Genomic DNA, 23168 nt, shown 5'->3' with positions numbered 1-23168 from the left:
CTGGCAGTCAGAATGGTGCAATTTGATATCCGAAGTTCAGGATCTGTATGAAGTTTGCGTTGATTGCAAAAGTGGATCGCAACTGTTTTCTGTTGGGAAAGACGATATCCATTAAGCTCAGCCCACTTTTGTACTTTATTGAGAGACATCTGCAATTGCCTTTCGATAGATCTCATATTCTGAGAATGGCAAGAAAGAGAGAGATCGTCAGCATAAAGGTATGCCTCTACAATATTTGGGAGTTCTTTTGTGATGGAATCAATTCTGAGGGCAAACAGGGTTGCACTCAAAACCGACCCTTGTGGTTCTTCTTCCTGCAAGAATGTAGTAGAATGGGAATTTTGATATTGGACCTGGAAAGATCTGCTCTTGAGGAAGTTCCTAATGAATATAGGCAGGTTGCCACATAGACCATGATTATGGAGGTCACGTAGAATGCCATAACGCCAGGTAGTATCGAATGCCTTTTTCTATATCTATGGAGACCATAACTAGGTGTTCGTTTTTAACAAAGGCATTGCAAATTTCAGATTCAGCCTTGATCATCAGATCAAAGGAGGATCTGTTTTAGCGAAAGCCATGCTGATTATTACTTAGTAGATGTTTGCTTTCAATGATCCAAGTGAGTCGACTGTGGATCATTTTTTCAAGAATTTTACTGAGGCAACTGGACAGAGATGTTGGTCTGTAACTATTAGATTGGAGGCATCTTTTCCAGGTTTCAAAGAGGCCAGAACTGTAGCATGGTGCCAAGAAGTGGGATAAACATTTCCTAGGATTGTTTATTTGTTTGTTATTTGGAGCATTAGCAACTAAGGCCATATTGCTCCGGGAATATGCGGTGGTCATTCCCTGACCTTTCCGCATCTTCAGTATTATGGTAGTCACGGGCTCGAACCCCGGTCTAATCAAGAAGCATGTGCTACGCACTGCTGCTCCTGCCCACCCGGCTACGGAGGCGCCACATTTCCTAGGAAGATTCGGTTAAAGAAGGCTAGCAGCATTTGTAAGTTTTTCTCATCAAGGTGCTGTAACATAACATAATATATCCCATCTGGCCCAGTGGCACTGTTGTGTGTTGTTCTGATGGCTTGCAAAAGTTCACAGTATTGGAGCGGCTGGTTATATGGAAGTAACAGTGAGGTTCGAAAGTTGATGTATCTCTGTTCTGTGGTGGTCTTAGTTTTCTGAAATTCCAGAGTATAGGTGGAAGTAGCTAAGACGTGAGCAAAATCTTTGCCTAAGGCATTTGCTATATCCAGAGGAGCAGAGACGTCTAGACCATTGCAGGAAAAAATTGGGGAAAGAACAGTTGGAAACTTCCCGGAAAGCTGCCTAATTTTCTTCCATATTAATCGTGGGTTCGTGTTTCTACTGATAGTCAATGCAAACCAAGTCTGAGAATCTTTCTTGGCTTGTCCTTGAATGAGATGTGCTTTTGCCTTCAGTTTCTTATAGTTAATAAGATTAACTGTAGTTGGAGTTCGACGAAATAAATTCCATACTTTATTGTTTTCTTTCTTCACTTTTGTGCATTCCTCATTCCACCAACAGTTGAAATGGCGTCGAGTCTTGAAATTTGATAATGGAATTGAGCATTTAGCTGCAAATAAAAGGCAGGAAGTGATATAATCGACATCTTCATCTATGGGATGGAGTTGTATAATTTTTTTGTCCAGTGTGATTGCTGACTGAAATTTGTCCCAATTAGCTTTAGAGAATTTCCATATCCTGCAAGGTTGGTCTAATGGTGGTTGTGTAGTCATCAAATTACAAATAATTGGAAAATGATCGCTGCCCATGGAATTATCCAGAGCGGACCATTGCATAACTGAAAACAGTATTGGGAAGCAAATCGATAGGTCAATGGCAGAAGTCTGTCCATTAGGTAATTGTATATGGGCGCGCGAGCCACTATTAAGAAGAGTGAGGTTTTGTTTTTCCAGTAAAGTTTCAATCATTCGGCTGCGTCTGTCTAATTTAGATGAACCCCATAAAGGGTGGTGGCCATTGAAATCCCCTAGCAGGCAGATAGGGGAGGGTAGCTGTATTAAAAGTTCTTCAAGGTCATATATATATATATTTTTTTTTTTTTTTTTAGTGCATCAGCTTCTGTGGCCCTAATGTACCCCCCAAAGTTTTTGCATTTTACTCTGATCCATCCAAGCCCGAGGCAGGATTCGAACCCGCAACCTTTGGGTTGCCAGGCAGGCACTTTACCCACCTGGCTAGCCCAGTCGGCCCAAAGTCATTACAAGAGTAAGTATGATTTGGTGGGAGATAAACTGAGACTAGTGTTAATGCAGTCTGAGTAATCAGACGCACAGCTACAGCTTCGATTTTGGTTTGGAGAGTGATTTGCCTAGCTGGAATCCTTGAGCTAATTAAAATAACTACACCACCACGAGCAGAATTGAATGTATTCCGATCTCGTCTATAGATTGAGTAGTTTTTTATGGAAATGGAAATTTGAGCAGTTAAATAGGCTTTTTGCAGGCAGAAACCAACTGGAGAGTAGTGGTTAATTAAGTATTGAATGTCGTCAATGTTGCTACGAAAGCCTTTGCAATTCCATTGCAAGATGTTAGGCATTACTTGAATTTAGAAGAAGAAGAAGCTGTAGCTGATGTGGCTGTCTCATGGCATTCGGGCTTTGATTTGTCTCTTTTTGAAAAGGTAGGGCGACTGGTGTCCATATCATCTTCTTCTACAAATATTTCCAGAATTGGATCTTCTTGTTTGGATGGGTATTCTGCATCCACTGATGTATCCTGAATAATCTTTTTTGAAGGACTATGATTATTTAAAGTAGCAGCATTCCCTGGTGGAGGAAGAGTTTTCGCTGGTATCATAAGAGGCATATTGCTTGCTTGGTCTGAGTGCTTAAGGGGATTGGAATGTTTCTGCGAGAGGACAGCCCAAGCCCAGTCGGAGATTGATCTGTTTGATGGAACGGTAACATCAGTTTGAGTTGCTATTGTTTGGTATTTTTTTGCAATATTGGCACATGTAGGTTTAGGGACAGTGGATACAATTAATTTTCTTGCTTCCTGATAACTAACTTTATATTTCATAATTTTTTTCTCCATTTTCCATCTCTCGCATGTCTTAGAGTAGGCAGGATGGTTGCCTTTGAAGTTGGGACAGATCATTTCTTTCACCGAACAATCACTTTGAATGTGATCGGAGGATCCACAGTTGGGACAAACTGGGTTGCCTCTGCATGTCGTTTAAGAGTGGCCATACTTTTGGCATTTATAACATCTCAACGGATTGGGTATGAAAGGACGAGTGCGGCAAAATAGATATCCTGCTTTTACTGATGAGGGCAGATTTGGACTGTTAAAGGTGAGAATGATATTTCTGGTAGGTATGTGTATATTGTCTCTTTTGACCATAATTCTTTTTACAGCGATTACATTTTGTTCCTTAAGCTCTTCTTTAATTTCTTCCTCCGTCACATTCATCAGGTCCCAACTAGATATTACACTCTTTGATGTATTGGGGAGTTACGTTAACTGGAATACTAGCAAAATTTGTAATTTTTAATAGTTTTTCAGAATGCCTTTGGTTTACAGTTTCAACAAGTAAGTCCCCTGATTGCAGTCTCTTAACCATCTTGGGAGACCCTGCAACAGGTGTTTTTGGATTAGTAGTAGTAGTAGTAGTAGTAGTGGCACATGATGCAAGAAAGCAAGTGTAGGAGCTTATGCAGCATCAGCCAAAAAAAAAAAAAAAAAAAAAAAAATCATCACACCATTCCCTCCAAATGCCTGTCCAGTTCCTCCTTAAATTTATTTAACCTATCAACTTCCACAACGACAGATGGAAGTTTGTTCCAGCAATTAACCACCCGCTGGCTAAAGGCAAATTTCCGCACATCTATTCTACATCTATCCTTTCTTAATTTGAACTTATGTCCCCGTAGGTTCGTAATCTGAACAAGTGGAAGGATCCCATCAGAATTCAGCGTGCTCAACCCATTCAAGGCCTTATAGACCTCAATCAGATCACCGCGCAGGTGCCTAGTCTCCAGCCACTGCAATTTGCAGAACTTAAGCCTCTCTTGGTAAGAGAATCCCTTCATTCCACTCACCAATCGTGTTGCTCTTCTCTGTACACGCTCAAGCAAATCTACATCCTTCCTAAAATGAGGCCTCCAGACTTGTACGCAATACTCAAGGCGTGGCCTGACCATTGCCTTATACAGAGGGACAATCACCTCCTTTTCCCTGCTAGCAAAATTCCTATATATCATTGACAAAACCCCATGACCTGCCCTAGCAGCCTGTCTGCATTGCTCAGAAAACTTCATATCTGACTGCACAATTACTCCCAGGTCTTTTTCATTTTCTACCACCTTAAGTGTAGTACCACACAGTTGGTACGTTTCTCTGGGGTTACTTCTACCCATATGCAGTACTTTGCATTTGTCAAGGTTGAACTTCAGTTGCCACTTCTTAGCCCATCTGCCCAAATTATCTAGATCCTGTTGCAGTAGCACACTGCCATTACTGTCATTAACAACCCTGCCAACCTTTGTGTCATCTGCAAACTTCGACATTAAGCCTGATATACCTTCATCAATATCATTGATAAATACACAAAACAACAGTGGACCCAACACCGAACCCTGTGGGACTCCACTAATAACATTAGTCCACGAAGAGCAGCACCCATTGATTACCACCCTCTGTCTTCTCCCACTTAACCATCCTTTTATCCATTGTAGCAACTTACCCTTAATACCATTGTGCTCCAATTTGTACAGTAGTCTTCCATGCGCAACAGTGTCAAAAGCTTTCCTGAAATCCAAGGGGATAGCTTACTGAGAAAAGGGGATAGCTTACTGAGAGGCTATTCTGATAGTGAGTGCATTATTAAGAATGCTGGTAAGTCTGTCACCGAGGGATTGGTTTTCAACCTCTTTGCTTGTGATGAATCATGTTCATGTTCAGTATCTGGCCGACAGCTTGTCGACTTGGAAACAACATATTTTGTTTTTCATGTTGGCTCCTCTTAGCCCATGGAAGATGAACATTTCTGCCAAGGTTACTGGCCCCGCCACGGGGAGGCAGGAGCAGTGCCTGCTGTGACCAAGTGAAATTAGTAGGAGTTAATCTATTAAATATGAAAAAAAGAAAGGTTACTTTCCTTCCTTGCTCTCGATCAGTACTTTTGAAAAAAAGAGCTGCTATTAAATAAAAGGTTTTATTAAGGGGAAGAACATAAAAGAGAACTAGAATTCACCTTTTGAAAATCGCAGTGAAAGCACAGAAAAATCGCTCAGTCACAATCACTTGGCACCCGGGGCAATCGGGAAACTAATTTTCCGCATAAGTTATCCAACGTTTCCCGTCGTTCTCATTTTGGCTTTCTTTACCTTAGCCAAAAAAAGAAAAGAAATCGCTTAAAATTTAGTGTTCTGATAGTAGTGTGTCAACCATCCTGAAAAACCGCGTTTGGATTCTCAAACTGTTAAAAAAAAGGGACCGAGTCAGAAGTGTGCGAAAGTATACTTGTACTAGAAGATGTAGATGAAGCTGTTTTTAAGTGGGTGAAGTTGATTTGAGACTAAAACATGCTGATATCAGGGCCATTAATAAAAGCGTTAATAAAATTAATAAAGGCTATGGAGTATGCATATTTTCTGGGGTATAAAACATTCCAAGTCAGTTCTGGTTGGCTCAACAAATTTAAAAAGCACCGTAGCTTACTCAAAAAAGTTATTTCTGGCAAAAGTGGAGTTGTAATTGAAGAAGGCTATACCCATTGGAAATAAACAGTTTGAACAAAAATTATGGATGACTACGAGGCCAAAGACACATTCAACATTGATGAAACAGGTCTATTTTTAAAATGTTTGCTGAACAAAACAATGACTTTTAAAGGTGTAAATGTTTAGGTGGTAAACATAGAAAGGAGAGAATTACAGTCTGTTTCTTGGTGCAACTATGGCTGGTAATGAAAATTGAAGCTTTTGGTAATAGGCAACAGTAAACAACCCTGATGTTTCAAAGAAGTAAAGTCGTTAGAGTTGTATTACAACTACAACAAAAAATCTTGGATGACAAGTGAAATCTTTGAACAGTGGATTTTAAATTTCCATAGAAAGAACACAGAAAACTCATGCTGATTGTCGACAACTGCCCTGCCCACCTTCGCTCGGTAATTTAGAAATTTACAAATGTGAAGCTTGTTTCCTTCCCTCCAAATAACTCGTCTAAATTTGACGAGTTATTTGGAGAGAATTTGAAAATGCACTACTGAAGGCACATACTGAAAATAATTATACTGAGAATATAAACCAATCAACCCATAGATTCGCAGATATGCATATCACAGTTGGTGAAAGTGTAGAATCAAGATGTGACAGAAACAACGATTAAAAATTGTTTTGCAAAAGCAGGTTTTGCTAAAACACCAATTAACAATAATGAGAGGGACAAACTACTATTTTGGGAAGAACTCTAAGCAAAAGGTTTGATCAGGGAGAAATTGGTCTTGATGAATTTTTAGGAGTTGATAATGATGTCATAGTAGCTGAATATCCGAGTGACTCCAACATTTTGGAGAGTATTCAAAGAACTAGTGACAATATCAACCATGCAATGAATTAAATGGCAATGAAGGCAATAAGGACAATATTAAATCTTATAAACATGAAATGTTGGCAGCATTTGAAACTTTGTATCATCTTCAGTGTGAAGAAAATGCGACAGAAAATATATCTGAGTGTTCACTGGATTTTACTGTACATTAGCCATGAAAATGTAATGATGTACAGTAAAATCCAGTGTACAACAAAAAATAACCAAATATTTTATGAAATAATTCTTAAAAGTGTACTAAGATATTGTGCACATCATATAAGTAATCATTTCTTAATATGTATCTATTACTAAATTAATTCTTTTAAAATGTTAGAAAATTTATTCATTCCCACTTATTTCTGATTTATTTCCCATATTTTACTATTTCTGAATGCTGAATTGCAGTATTTTTCATTGTTGAAAAAGGTCAAATTTCTTTATAACGAAATTTCTCTTTAATGAATTTTTTCAAGCGAACAATCGATTTCGTTATATAGAGGTCTGTACTTTAAGTTTTAACACTTAATTGGATCAGATTGGCATACACCCACCTTGAGGACACAACTGCAGTAATTGGTTAATGAACACAGGTGCAAATTGCAAGATCAAGCCTGTATGCTGCTACAAAAAAGTACAATGTCCAGTGTTGTCTATTGCACTGATAAAGTGGCTGCAATAAAATAGTTAGAATGATGTAAATTCTTGTGGCCATGGCCATCCAGAGCATAAACAAAAATTTATTAAGTAAAACAAAACTTCTTTAAGAGGTCAGTTATCAGCTTTTCTGAGACCCCTAGTTGAGTGGGTTTTGATAATGGCTGTTTTTTTTTTGTTTGTTCTCTCCCCCCAGTTGATCAGATGAAGAATCTTGGTAAACACAAATGGACTACAGTGATTTGAGATTTTGCTGTCAACTACCAGCTTTATTAATCTTTGACAGACCAAGCTGTCAGTTGATTGTGTAGTAGTAGTAGTGGCATGTGATGCAAGAAAGCAAATGTATGACCTTATGCAGCATCAGCCAAAAAAAAAAAAAAAAAAAATCACACCATTCCCTCCAAATGCCTGTCCAGTTCCTCCTTAAATTTATTCAACCTATCAACTTCCACAACGACAGATGGAAGTTTGTTCCAGCAATTAACCACCCCGTTGGCTAAAGGAAAATTTCCGCACATGTATTCTACATCTGTCCTTTCTTAATTTGAATTTATGCCCCCTTAGGTTCGTAATCTGAACAAGTGGAAGGATCCCATCAGAATTCAGCGTGCTCAACCCATTCAAGGCCTTATATACCTCAATCAGATCACCGTGCAGGTGCCTAATCTCCAGCCACTGCAATTTGCAGAACTTAAGCCTCTCTTGGTAAGAGGATCCTTTCATTCCCCTCACCAATCTTGTTGCCCTTCTCTGTACACGCTCAAGTAAATCTACATCCTTCCTAAAATGAGGCCTCCAGACCTGTACGCAGTACTCAAGCCGTGGCCTTGTTTGTTGTTTGTTGTCTGTTATTTTGGTTTTTAGGAGCATTAGCACCTAAGGCCATATTGCTCCGGGATATGCGGTGGTCATTCCCTGACCTTTCCGCATCCTCCGTATTTGGTGGTGACGGGCTCGAACCCCGGTCTAATCAAGAAGCGTGTGCTACGCACTGCTGCTCCTTTCCACCTGACTACGGAGGCGCCCAAGCCGTGGCCTGACCATTGCCTTATACAGAGGGATAATCACCTCCTTTTCCCTGCTAGCAAAATTCCTATATATCATTGACAAAACCCCATGACCTGCCCTGGCAGCCTGTCTGCATTGCTCAGAAAACTTCATATCTGCCTGCGCAATTACTCCCAGGTCTTTTTCATTTTCTACCACCTTAAGTGTAGTACTACACAGTTGGTACGTTTCTCTGGGGTTACTTCTACCCATATGTAGTACTTTGCATTTGTCAAGGTTAAACTTCAGTTGCCACTTCTTAGCCCATCTGCCCAAATTATCTAGATCCTGTTGCAGTAGCACACTACCATTACTGTCATTAACAACCCTGCCAACCTTTGTATCATCTGCAAACTTCGACATTAAGCCTGATATACCTTCATCAATATCATTGATAAATATACAAAACAACAGTGGACCTAACACCGAACCCTGTGGGACTCCACTAATAACATTAGTCCAAAAAGAGCAGCACCCATTGATTACCACCCTCTGTCTTCTAGCACTTAACCATCCTTTTATCCATTGTAGCAACTTACCCTTAATACCATTCTGCTCCAATTTGTACAATAGTCTTCCATGTGCAACAGTGTCAAAAGCTTTCCTGAAATCCAAATATATGATATCAAAATTATTTTTCACATCCAGTTCCTTTGTAACCACATCATAATATCCTATCAAATTTGTCAGACAAGACTTTCCCTTAACAAACCCATGCTGTGTCTGAATTATTACTGCAGTCTTGTCTAGATGATCCTGCAATGCATCTTTAACCAGTGACTCCATTATTTTACCCAGAACAGAAGTTAAACTAACTGGTCTGTATTTACTCGTGTCACCCTTCGATCCCCCTTTGTGAATTGGGGATACATTTGCACATCTCCAGTCCGTGGGAACCTCCCCTGAGTCCAAGGATGCTCTCATAATTATGGCTAAGAGTTTGCTTAGTTGCTTTGCCGCCTCCTTTAATATAACTGGATAGATCCCATCCACCCCAGGTGCTTTTCTTACGTTTAACTTCAACAATTTCTCTTCCACTTTGCTCTCAGTTATTACAAAATCATTAAGTATCTTGCTACAATTTGATAACCTTCTGCCATTTTCAAACCTTAATAATTCCTCACGTGTGAATGTAGATGCAAAATACTCATTCAGTTTGTTTGCTATCTGAGCAGGATCATCAACAGTCGAACCATCGATGTCAAGTGGACCAATCAGATTCATCCCCTTCCTTTTAGAGTTTATATAAGTAAAGAAATCCTTGCTGTTTTTCTTAGCATCTTTTGCCAAGGATTTCTCGTAATCTGCCTTCGCCTGCCGAACCTCCTTTGTGACCTGATTACAGATTAACTTATATCTGCCATAGGCTTCTGAGTCGCTTGATAATTTATATGCATCCCATGCATTTTTCTTCTCTGTTACGAGTCTCATTAGTTCATTTGACAACCATTTAGGCCTAAACCTTGAACAATATTTCTTAATAGGTATGAACCTTTTAGTAGCTTCCATGATTAATTCCTTGAATGCTTCCCACTTAGAATTTACTGTTGGTAACATCGTCAGTTGATCCCACTGTACAGAATTTAAAAACTGTCGGAGACCACTGTACTCACCTTTACGGAAGCAAAAACCCTTTCCTTTTCCCCTGATGGTAATTAAATCTTTAAGTAAATCCCACGCCAGTACACTATGATCACTGCCACCTAGTGGTTCTTTTATCTGCAAATTCCTAATACATGAATGATCACTACTGATAACCAGATCAAGAGTATTACTTTCTCTGCTTGCCTCTTGAACATGCTGCTGCAGAAAACAATCATCCAATAAATCCACAAAAGTCTGACTAGTGTGTGAGTGCCCAACCCACAAATTCCAGTCAATATCTGGGAAGTTAAAATCCCCCATTATAAGACATTCCGATTTACTAGCCCACTCTATTTCTCTGTACAATTGTTCATTGTACTCATTCAAGTCATTAGGCCTATAACACACTCCTACTCTTATTTTTGCTTTCGCAGTGCTTATGTCACACCAAACTCTGACTCAACAGTGCACTGTTCATCTATATCAACTGGATGCATTTCTTTTGATTTTATGTTTTTCTTTATTAACAGCATAACACCTCCTCCCTTCCTATCCTGTCTATCCTTTCTGTACACATTGTACTCCCCAAATTCCAGTTCGGCATTCCTTATATCTGTGTGACACCACGTCTCTATCCCAACAATATCCGCCTTTGATATCTTGACCAACATTTCAAATTCATCAAATTTATTTACTATACTTCTAGCATTGGTATACATGCAAGTATACATGCACCTATTCTTATTCTTAATTACTCTTACACATCCCATATACCCACCTGTTTCACGATGACTGCCATCCGTCCCTGAAACCCCAAACACCCCTCGCTCCAGGTCGCTACTTATTCTAATAGAAGTTGTGCAAGAATCACCTTCACCTCTGCCTACGGCTACTGTTAAACTATTAGTCCTTGTATCCCCCCAAGGTATCAGTTTTCCAACCCACCTAACACTGCCTCGATAGCATCAGCAAATATTCTTGCACCCTGTGTGTGTGTGTGTGTGTGTGTGTGTGTGTGTGTGTGTGTGTGTGTGTGTGTGTGTGTGTGTGTGTGTGTGTGTGTGTGTGTGTGTTTTTAATTGAATATAAATATGGTCATAGCTTCAGTGTAATGTATAAACACTTAATAGGAGTTTAATATACATGATGTAAATTACATTTCCAATAGACAGTTTCTTTCCAAATCTACCACTTGGTTTCTACTTTAGTAAAATAAACTAATCCTCAAATTAATGCCTCGAAAGATGATATGCAAATTTTACCCAGTCTGGTTATTAATGACTCAAGTTATAGCATACCATTAAATCAAACTTAAATAATAAATAGCATGAATATGCTATCTTCATAAACCGTTCCATAAAATTTTTGTTGCCTACAGAGGTGGTCTAGAAGTTTTACAGTACACAAACTTTTTCTGTAAAAAAAAAAACCCACATTACCTGATATCTATCTTCTAAGATTAGTTTAGCAAATTTTTTCGAACCTGCCACATTGCATCTCTCACCTATGTTTACAAACCGAGATTCAGGAGTAATTATCAATGGCTCCAAACCTAGAAAGTCATTTTAGAAATATATAATACTCTCAATAGAACATAAAAATATATACAAAAGTACAAGATCAGCAGTATTTTTTTTTTTGAATAAATAATAATCATATACACGGTTCAAATGTACTAAGCACTGCATAATCTATAGCAATTTTAATACTTCATAATCTGAATCTGCTTTCTGCTGAAGGAGATGATTATTATCAACTAGAAATTATGAAATTATGCTGTTTGATAAAGAAAAAAATGAACTGAAGCATTTCACAAACTAACGAGGCTAATAATTATTAGAATTGATTCTTTATAATTAATATTATAAAGAATTATAATTCTTTCTCCTTTTTATTTATTTAGTGATCATCTTTAATAACTCTAACATTCTAAAAAATATAAATGGTTTCCCAAATGTTGCTCATTTGTATTAGGTTTGAGTTTGAATCCCAATGGGAATGGGAAGAATTCTTAAATGTCTCTTCAGTCCAGATTGTATATACGAGGGGGTGATCATTTAATTTGTGGTGCAAGATCTTATCTTAATTGTCATCATCGAAATACCCTCTCTTGAACTTTACACACTTTTGTCAGTCGTACCCATGCATAAAATGCTTCTTGAAAGCCATTTTTTGAAAGACTGTGAATTGCTTCCATTGTGGCTCTGCAAGCATCACTGGCGGATGCAAAAGAGCTTTCACAGATTTTTTCAGACGTGGAAACAGAAATAAACCACACTGGGCTAAGTTCAGTGAATAAGGGGGATGTGGCAGAACCTCAGTACCTATGGGAGTGACCACTGGCTGCACAACGTTAGCTGTATAGGGCCTGGCATTGTCTCGATGGAGAAACCACTTCACATCAGAAAGTTCGTTCTAAGCCAAAATACATCTGTCCTACCAAGACAATCATTACCACACACTTCATTCATCTCTTTAACTGTTTCCAATGCATTTAAGTCCTGTCTGACACAATAACAAGGCCTTGAATGGGTTCAGCACGCTGAATTCTGATGGGATCCTTCCACTTGTTCAGATTACGAACCTAAGGGGGCATAAATTCAAATTACGAAAGGACAGATGTAGAATAGATGTGCGGAAATTTGCCTTTAGCCAGCGGGTGGTTAATTGCTGGAACAAACTTCCATCTGTCGTTGTGGAAGTTGATAGGTTGAATAAATTTAAGGATGAACTGGACAGGCATTTGGAAGGAATGGTGTGATTTTTTTTTTTTTTTTTTTTGGCTGATGCTGCATAAGCTCATACATTTGCTTTCTTGCATCACATGCCACTACTACTACTACTACTACTACTACTACATATCACTGTTCAATCTATATGTCCAACATGATACTTGCTTCAAAATGATTGTCAGTGACACGCAGCTGAAAATCTCTCTTCATGCAACACTCAGCACACTCAGACATCATTTTTAAATGTGCATGAAGTGTGCTAAGTGACTTAAACATGAGGCATTTGTCCAGTAATCCGTCCAAGGACCGACTTTGGTACGGGTTTCGCAACCTTGGATAGCTCGAGCACAACTATATTCCCCTTCTTCCAATTACTTTCTGCTGTCCTTAATAATTACAACTTATTTCTCGTGTGTGATTAGGCTGGCCAAAAAGCAATACTGAGATACTATTCCCCTGCTATCACTTCTTTTTTCTTCTTAAGCAAAGTTTAATGTTTTTTTTTTTTTTTTTTTTTTTTTGGTAGTTGTTGGCGCATAGGCTTCTGTGGTCATAATGCATCTCCCAAGGTTTTTGCAGTACTTTGATCCAAGCCCGACGCGGGAATCGAACCCGCGACCTTTGGATTGCCAGGCAAGCACTTTACCCACCCGGCTAGCCCGGTCGGCTAAAGTTTAGTGTCTTTTCTACACTACCTTGTTAGTAATTTATTCTTGCTTTGCTGGCACTTTGCCTCATTTGTTTGCTTACTTCCCCAATCACATAGGTGCAGTTCACTTTGACCAATTCACACCTTCCCTCCCCCTCACTCGGGGTTACTTCAACTGATATAAATATACTGTACAGAGAACTATCAGCTTTCATCTTTGATCTCCGATGTAGCTCTGTATACACCACACTCAGCTAATTTCACTGATTCTGGTATAAGCATAGAGTAAGTTGTCAAAAAACCTGACTTTATTCCTTTATCTTAAGATACTTTGTTTAAATTTCATACTGGGCTTTTTGCCTTCATTTTTAAATTCAAATTTTCCTTTAATAGGATTTAATCAGCATTATTTCAGCTTTTTAACTTAACTTTATTTATTTTTATTTATGTTTGAATTTTATTCCTTCCTTTTGGTTTCTGTCGGGTCAGCTATGATTTATACATTTCGTACATATACATCATAACAGAAACCCTGCTTATTGTGGTGGCTCCTACAGTTTTGGCTGATGACCCTTTGAAGAAGTAGTTGAAGTCCTAGGACCCACTGCATTAGGTACCATTTTTGTTATCATTATTATTTTTATGTTAATCTTAATTTCATTTAATTTCAGGTAATCTGCTTTTACCTTGCTGGCATTCTCAATTTCTTCCATTGTAATTACACTTGACAGGTCAGCACCCTTACCCACTGATAAGATACATTTGTCTATATAATTAAATATATATATATATATATATATATATATATTTTTTTTTTTTTTGACCCATATGCATCAAAATCCATTTTACTTAGTAATAGTAGTGGCAAATGAGGCAAGAAAGTAAACACACACAGCAAAAAAAAAAAAAAAAAAACCTCATATCACTTGACAATTCCATCAAATAACTTGTCTAGTTCTTCCTTGAATTTATTTGTACCACCCACTTCCACAACAACAGATGGAAGTTTGTTCCAACAATCAACTACTAACTACAAATCAACTGCTATCCAACAGACATCCTTCCTCAATCTGAATTTGTCCCCTCATATGCTTCCACATGTGTGTAGTCTGAGCAAGGGGAAGAATGTCACCAGCACTGAGCTGCTTAATCCATTCAAAGCTTTAAAACCTCAATTAGATCATCTCACCAGTGCCTAGTAACCAGATGCTACAATTTGCAGAATTGAAGACTTTCTTTGTAGAATTGAAGACTTTCTTTGTAACAGCACCTTTTGTGTGAAATGAATATGTATGAATGTATAAAAAAAAAAATGTACACATACACTACCATTGCATAAATTTTATATGCAATGATTTATGTAATAGTCATTTTGTGAACATTTTATTATTTTATTAGAAAAATTGTTATGCATTATCCAAGTTTTTCTGCATTACACATACACTGCCTTACCATTAATATCTGGACATCCCTCTACTGACAGTTGGTCATGTCCTACCCAAGCATCTCATGTCAGACACAACTATAAATATGCTCATAGGCCTTCAAGGAGACAATAGTATGATTGTCAATGGGATTAACAGACTTCCAGCATGGAATAACAATAGAGTATCACATAAGCAATCAGTCTGTATGTGCCATTTCAATGACAATGTAGATTCCTAGGTCAATGACTGGTGATATGACCTGCAAATGGAAGCTCTGAAGGAATTATCCAGTTGGAATGCAGATTGACATTGTCACAGCACACTCATGCCCTCAGTGAGATGATTGGGATGCATGTTAGTACCAGTACAGTGTGCAGAGTGCTGCATAACATGGGTTACCATGGTCATGCAGCTGTCCACAAGCCATTAATCACTCCAACTAATGCCAGATGTCCACAGTAAACTGTGTACTGTGATTAATTATGGTAAGGGGGGGGTCTATCTTATCTAATGGTTGCACTTGGGTGTAGTGGATGCCTAGAGAAAGCTACCTGTCAGACATATCGTCTCAACAATAAAGTTTGGCAGAGGCAAGGTGATGGCTTGTGGCTGTTTTTTCATGACCTGTGACCACTGGTTATTTTGGACAAAACCATAAATGCTAAGATCTACCTAATGCATTACCTAAATTGTGGCAGAACATTGTGGAAGGCTCATACACATATCAGCAGGCCAAATTTCCAGGTCATACTGCTCGCATTGTGACAGACTGGTTTGAGGACATAAATGTTGAAAATTTGCACTGGCCAGCCCAATGCCCTGACAATCCTACAGAGATCGCCTAAGATGAACTGGATCATCAGGTGTGGGTGAGAGGAGAACCCAATAAAACAAAGCTGAACTGGTCACCACTTTCAATGACAAATGGCAGAATATATCAGAGGATTTACAAAAAACTGGTGGAGAGTATTTCCACAGAAACTAGAGACTGTCATAACAGCTACAGGTTTCAAAGTAAACTTGCTCTTAATGCCGCACTGCTCCAATTTGTACAGCAACTTTTATGTACAACAGTATCAAAAGCTTTCCTGAAATCCAAATACAATATATGATATTTGGATATGATATATGATATCAAAATTATTTTTTGCAACTAGTTCCTTTGTTACTGCATTATAGTATACAATCAAATTGGTCAGATGAGATTGCCCCTTAACAAATCCATGCTGTGACTGCTGTATAACTGCACTCCTGTCTTGATGGTTCTGCATTACTTCACTAACCAGTAACTCCATTATTTTCCTGGAACAGAAGTTAAGCTAAATGTTTTGTAATTTGTGGTATGAAAGAGCTATGTTAGAGTATAAAATAAGAAAAACTATATTTCAAACAAAAAAGAAACATAACATCATAAATTAATACATATAAATTTACAGGGGATAAAAAAGTCATATAACATAACTCGGAGATAATATTTGATACCGAAATACACATATATATATAGTGTTATAAGTGCATTGGGATATAGATTTAAAATTATATTTTGTATTGGAATTTTATTGAATTTGAATAGAAATCATGACTCAGACCAGAGCAGCAAACCAAAAGGCTCAATGCTCATGGAGCAGGAAAAGATACACAAATGTCGGTCAAAATATTTAATATTCAAATATTTGTACATATAAAATATTCTGCATTACATACGTATATAATTATGTAGTAACTACTTACGTATCAAAATTAAACATAAAATTCCAATTAAAATCATGAATTTAATTGATCTAAATTGATTTAATTTAATTGATGAATTTAATCAAGAAAAATGTGTCGATTTTGGGTTGAACTTTGGCCCTCTTCCAAATAAACTAAAAGGGGTATTAATTTTAAATCCCCCGCAGCGTTACCACCCAACAATAAAGTCAACCGATCCTTCGCCGCTTTGAAACCTGGCATGTTTTTTTCTTCTTTCAATATGAAACTTCTTTTAGGCATTCGTTTCCACAAAAGTCCTGCTTCATCTATGTTAAAAACTTGTTGAGAAGTATAACACATAATACCCCTCTTCATTAATTTTTACAAGTTCTTTTTTGAAAGTTTCGGCTCCTTGATGGACACACCTCATTGTAGCATGTGAGGAATGCACAGAGGCATTTTCATGGAGCAGGAGCACACCTTTTTACAGCTTTCCCCACGTCTTTTTTCTTTTATAGCTTTATGAGGAGGTTGGAATAATACTTTGCCCACAAGCCATAGTGCAGCACTTTTGAAGGTAATCTGTTAGTATTAGACCATGCTGATCCCAAAAAATCGACAGCAACACCTTTCCAACACTTGGTTGCACCTTTGCCTTTTTTGGAAGGTGGTGATTCTGCATGCTTCCACTGTTTTGACGTTTATTTAGTTTTGGGATCGTAGTGATCCCAAAACAAAACAAACGAAAAGAAAAAAAATCTTGCTTTTCCTGGCACATCAACAACATTTTATGTGCACAATTTGCCCTTTCCTTCTTCTGGTAAGTGGACAAAAGTAAGTGGAACCCATCTGACACTTTACTCATATGCAACTGTTGATGGATAATGTTCTCCACAGATCCTACACTAATTTTGAGCTCTGCAGTAGTTCTTTCAGACTAATATACAGCTCTTACAGAATTAATGCTTCAACTTTTGTAACTTTCTTCAACTTTCAACTTTCTTCTTTTACAGCAGTAGCTAGGCATGCTGGGATTTCTTCATCATGGTCTGAGGTTCTTCGACATTTGAATTGTTTATACTAATGTGTGTAATCTGAGCAGTCTTCTCCATAAACATTGACCATATTTTCATGGATTGTTTTGGTGTTTTCCCTTGCAGAAAGAGGAACCAATCACTAATCTGTTTTCCACTTTATCCATTGTGACACTTCACTTCATTCAGTGCTGCAAATAAAAAAAATGAATTGTCAGATTCAAACCTCCCTTCCCTCCCTTCCCCCCTTGTATATTGGAAATGAAAATCCTACAGTTTGCTTGATGGCTAGCCAACAATCATAGCAATTTTTAGCCAGGTGTTTATAACAGCCATATTTTTAACATTTCCATTTTTAATTATATTGAGGTAAACTCCTCTTATTATTTTACTAATATTTTTAATTACATATTATATAACTGTTTAACATATACTTAGCAGAAGCTATATGACATTAGAAATAAATCTAGCAAACTGTGGACTTTCTAATATGAGTTCATAACCAGAACATTTACTTATCATAGCTGAAAGCCATCTGGCCAAAGTTTACGACCATGACAGTCTTGGTAGTGAACTACTTCACTGATGGAGGTCGAGATGTAATTGATTAGAATCTATATTCTTCAGTATGACTTTGTAAAAATTAAGATGCTCTTATGAAGATTTAGCAGAACAGATTAAATCACTCAATTAATAAGTGCTCCACTACAGAAAAAGCACCACTAATGATAATAACTACCACGAATGGCTGAGAAGAAATGTTCCTTTAAAATTATTGTGAAATAATAAATATGTAACTACTTATCAAATGATTTTCATAAGACTGCTTGACTCTGTATTTATATCTGGACTTTGTTTGTAACTGAGCATTACGTCACCTTCAACCATGAGCCCATAGTCCCAGTGGAAGCTAGTTTGTTAATTTTTAAAATGGGATGCCCTCATTTTTGAGAAAAAATGCTATGAATACATCATGCCAACAAAACACTTGTTATGAACACAACTATCACGAGTAACAAATAAAGGTCCACTGTACTAAAGAGAGCAACTAAATGCTCTGAAATGTCTGGTCATGCAATTATTGTTTCATCATACTTCTAAAATTAAGTATGCATTGCAGTGGTGTATAGTTTTATTTAAAACAATTTTCGGCTAAGGTAAAGAAAGCTAACATGGGAACCATGACAAACTATGGGAAACTTAACAGACAAACTGGTTTGCCATTACTCCAGTTTCTCAATGCATTCTCAGTAAACAGATGGTGCGTGTTATCAGTAGTGCAATAGAAGTCAAGAACGATATACTGATTGACACAAGCATGACAGACATTGTAATGATTAGTTTCTTCTCATTATTAAAAGCCAATTATTGGAGCTCATGAGTGTTTTCACTATTAAAAAAACTATATTGCTGATTTCTTTGTAAGTTTTTAAGGTTAGGTTTCCTAAAAAAAGGAAAAGGTCTTTTTATTTTTCGTTAAATTTCCTAACTTAACCTTAAAAGGTTAGGTTAGGTTAGGAAATAATAGGAAGAAAGATTCTTTTTATATATATGTATATATATCATAATGTCAATCAATGACTTAACGCTATGATGTTATCATCTGTTGTGTTCACACACCAATCAGTACATTGTCTATCACACCTATGTGTCAATCATTGTATCGTTCTCGACTTCTACTGCCAATAACACACACCATCTGTTTACCAAGAATGTAGGGAGAAACTGAGGTAGCAGCAAATCACTTTGTCCGGTAAGTTTTCCATGGTTTTCCTGTTGGCTTTCTTTACTTTTGCCCAATTTTCTTTATAAATCTTTAATTTATGATGACCAGCTTTTAATTCTAGATACTACTGTAAAGGACAATACTGCTAGAAATCAGTGACTCGGTGCTTATAATGAATTCCCTGAAATGCTGTCAACTGTTTCAAACTTTAAATTTTTCAGTATTGAAGGGCTGTCTGTCTATACAGCAGTACCAACAAATAAAGTACACAAAATTTGTTTGTTTCTTTATTTTCAACAGATATATGAATGTGGAAATGCCAATGTGCATCTTTCAGAAAACCTCGTATTAGCATTTGTTGAGGCATATGATGCAAGAAAGCAAGCTTATACATCATCAGCAAAAAAAAAAACCCTTCCCATTTCACCCATTCGGTCACTCCAAATGTTTGTCTAGTTCAGCCTTAAATTTATTTAAGCTATCAACTTCCACAACAATAGATATGTCTGTTCCAGCAATCAACTACCCACTGGCTAAAGGCAAATTTCTGCACATCTATTCTACAACTGCCTTTCCTCAATTTGAATCTATGCCCCCCTCAGGTTCTTAATCTGAGCAAGTGGAAGAATCCCATCAGCACTGAGCATGCCCAAACCATTCAAGGCCTTATACACCTCAATCAGATCACCTCCCAGATACCTGATCTCCAAATGCTGAAATTTACAGAACTTAAGCTTTCTTCATAAGAGCACCCCTTTGTTCCCCCCCCCACCAGTCTTGTTGCCCTTCTCTGTACTCATTCTAACAACTGTACATTCTTCTTAAAATGAAGCCTCCAGACCTGTATGCAGTACTCAAGGTGTAGCCTGACCATTGCCTTATACATGGGGATAATCACCTCCTTATCCCTGCTAGTAAAATTCCTATATATCACTGATGGATCTAGGAACATTCACTGCCCACAATTCACTGTGGAAAATTTACCTCCCACAATTCACCGCAGCCACAATTCATCGCCCACAATTCACCGCTAGGAAAATTAATTGTCAGGGTTTGTTTATGTAACGATTTTATATATTTATTTTATAAAATAGTATTTTTTCTGTCACTTGCAAACTAAAAATTTTTGCATTTTGTTCATAAAAAATTTTGAAGTTCTGCGCACTCCTCTTTTATCATACGTAAGGCACCTTCATGGGAAATCACCTCTTTGATTTTTAACAATACAAATACGGCAGGTATCCACAGTAAATAGTTGAGTGAAATGTTTCCCAGAATAATCATATATATATACCGTTTGTTAAATCTGTTAAATCTAAATATGACATTTCTTAATTCCAGATAAAGTAGGGACTGGAACATTTCTTGTTCCAGTCCCTACTTTATTAGCAGTCCAAAATGTCTCTCCAGTTTATTCAGACAGAAAAAGGAAAGAGGAAGTTGATAATCAGTGGTCACTGCTTCTTTAAAGACAAGCAGATTCAAGAAAAGACTCAATGGAAATGTGAAAAGTATCAAAAAACAAAATGTCAAGCATGAGTCAGTACAGTTGACAACAAAATTGTTAGAACATGGAAGAAAGAACACAATCATTGTGGTGATGCAGCAGAAGTAGAGGCAGTGAAAATTTATGATATCATTTGTACAAGTGCGAAAAACTACAAATCATGCACCGCATTACATAATATCAAGTGCTACTAGCGAATGCAGTCTAGCGGCAGCGCCTAAACTTCCAGTGTAGACAGTATTAAAAGAACAATAAGAAATATTAGAAATCAACATATGTCTGGTCCAGCTCTTCCGACTCACTGTAGTGTTATTCAATTCCCCAAAGATTATACCAAAACATGCAATGGAAAACAGTTTTTACTTTTTGATTCCGGTCCAGAAGAGAAGTGGATATTAATTTTTTTCAACACAACACAACCTCCATGTACTGGCACAAAGTGACCACTGGTATGCTGATGGAACTTTTAAAACCGTTCCGCTGCTATTCCATTGGTTATAACACAATACATAGTTTGAAACAGAATGTATCGTTGTTGTTAGTGTATACACTGTTGCTTGACAAGTCAGAATGTACCTACATAACTCTTCTACAACAGTTAAAGAATTTAGAGCCATCACCTTCACCATTATCAATAACTACCGATTTTGAGAAGGCAATGATTAGTGCGTGTAAGAAGGAATTTCCACAAAACACCAAGGTTGTTTCTTCCATTCACTTAGTGTATGTTTCATACAATTCAGAGAAATGGACTGAAGAAACGAAACTGACGCAGATTTCGCATTAAAGCTGCGTATGTTATCTGCAATAGCTTTTGTGGCAGCAATTGCAGTAGTAGATGTATTTGAGTTTTTATGTGAAAGTGGAATTTTTCCTCCAGAAGCTCAAGAAATTCTTGACTACTTTGGAGATACGTGGATTGGATGTCCACAAAGAAGGCAGCAACGACGGCAACCATATTTTCCACGTGAAATGTGGAATTTATATAAAACTGTTTTGGAAGGTTTGCCAAAAACAAACAACTCTGTGGAAGGTTGGCATAGAGGTTTTGAAGAACATGTATCGACCCATCATACAAACACATGGAAATTTATAAACTGTTTAAAAAAAGAACAAAGCTTAAGCAAAGTGTGGTTTGAACAATGTGCGAGTGGACATGAATCACAAATGCCAAAGAAAAAATATCATGACTGTGCAATGCGTGTGAAAAAAATTGTCAATGAATATGATCTGAATAATATTCTAGATTTTATTCGAGGCATAGCTCATAACATTTCTTATTAAATTTTGTCTTTTTACTGCTTTATATTATGTTTACTATATATATAGTATTAGTGATAACTAAATTTTTATCATAATAAATTATTTTATATTTGACTATTCTATGTGTAATAGTAAAATTTTTATCATATTTTACATGTAAGACTACTATTTTGTAATAATAAAAATTTACTTTCATTGTTCTATTTTGACTATTTTCTTTGTACTAATGCCAAGCCCACCTTAAATACTGTTACTACAGAATGTTGTTATAATAATAAAGTATATTATTAAACCCTGATGATGAATTTTCCCAGCGGTGAATTGTGGCCGAGGTGAACTTTCTGCGGTGAATTGGGGGCAATGAACTTTCCGGATACCATCACTGACAAGATTCCATGACCTGCTCTGGCAGCCCGTCTGCACTGCTCAGAGAACTTCATATCTGACTGCACAATAATTATGGTGAAGGGTTTGCTTACTTCTCTTGCTACCTCCTTCAATATAACTGGATAGATTCCATCCACCCCAGGTGCCTTTTTTTGTGTTTAACTTCAACAATTTCTCTTCCACTTTGTTCTCCATTATTCCAAAATCATTTAGCTCCTTGTTAGAGTTTATTAAACTTCTGTCCTCCCTTTCATTACAGAATTCCTCGTGTGTGAATGTAGATGCAAAATACTCATTCAGTTTGTCAGCTATCTGAGCAGACCATCAATAGTCGAACTATCAATATCAAATAGACCAATCTGATTCATCCCCTTCCTTCTAGAGTTTACATAAGTAAAGAAGATTTTGTTGTTTTTCTTTACATCCTTTGCCAAAGATTTCTCGTAATCAGCCTTCGCTTGCCTAACCTCCTTTGTGACTTGACTACAGACTAGCTTATATCTGCCATAGTCTTCTGTGTCACCTGATAATATATATGCATCCAATCCATTTTTCTTCTCTGCCACGAGCCTTATTAATTCATCTGACATCCATTTAGGTCTAAATCTTGAACAGTATTTCTTAGCTGGGACAAAAAGTCTAGTAGCTTCCAAGATTAATTCCTTGAAGGCTTCCCATTTATAATTCGCTGTTTTTGACATCATGTTGATCCCACTCTATAGAATTTAAAAACTGTCTGAGACCACTGTAGTCACCGTTACGAAAGCAAAAACCCTTCCCTTTACCCCTGATGGTAGTTACATCTTTAAGTAAATCCCACATCAGCACACTGTGATCACTGTCACCTTGCAGTTCCTTTATCTGCAAATT

General features: G+C 37.3%; 1 protein-coding gene across 1 annotated transcript in view; it reads right to left on the bottom strand.

Annotated features, from left to right (window-relative positions):
* Positions 1–23168, bottom strand: part of LOC150088367 (methionine synthase-like) — a 668558-nt gene that overhangs the window by 456469 nt on the left and 188921 nt on the right. Inside the window, 1 exon segment of the mRNA XM_090370745.1 lies at positions 11321–11433. Coding sequence (XP_090226871.1) covers positions 11321–11433 — 113 coding nt within the window.

Source organism: Mastigoproctus giganteus, chromosome 3 (genome assembly GCF_048544385.1).
Source record: "Mastigoproctus giganteus isolate SK-2022 chromosome 3, ASM4854438v1, whole genome shotgun sequence".
NCBI classification, from domain to species: domain Eukaryota; kingdom Metazoa; phylum Arthropoda; class Arachnida; order Uropygi; family Thelyphonidae; genus Mastigoproctus; species Mastigoproctus giganteus.
This window is presented reverse-complemented; position numbering and strand designations above follow the sequence as displayed.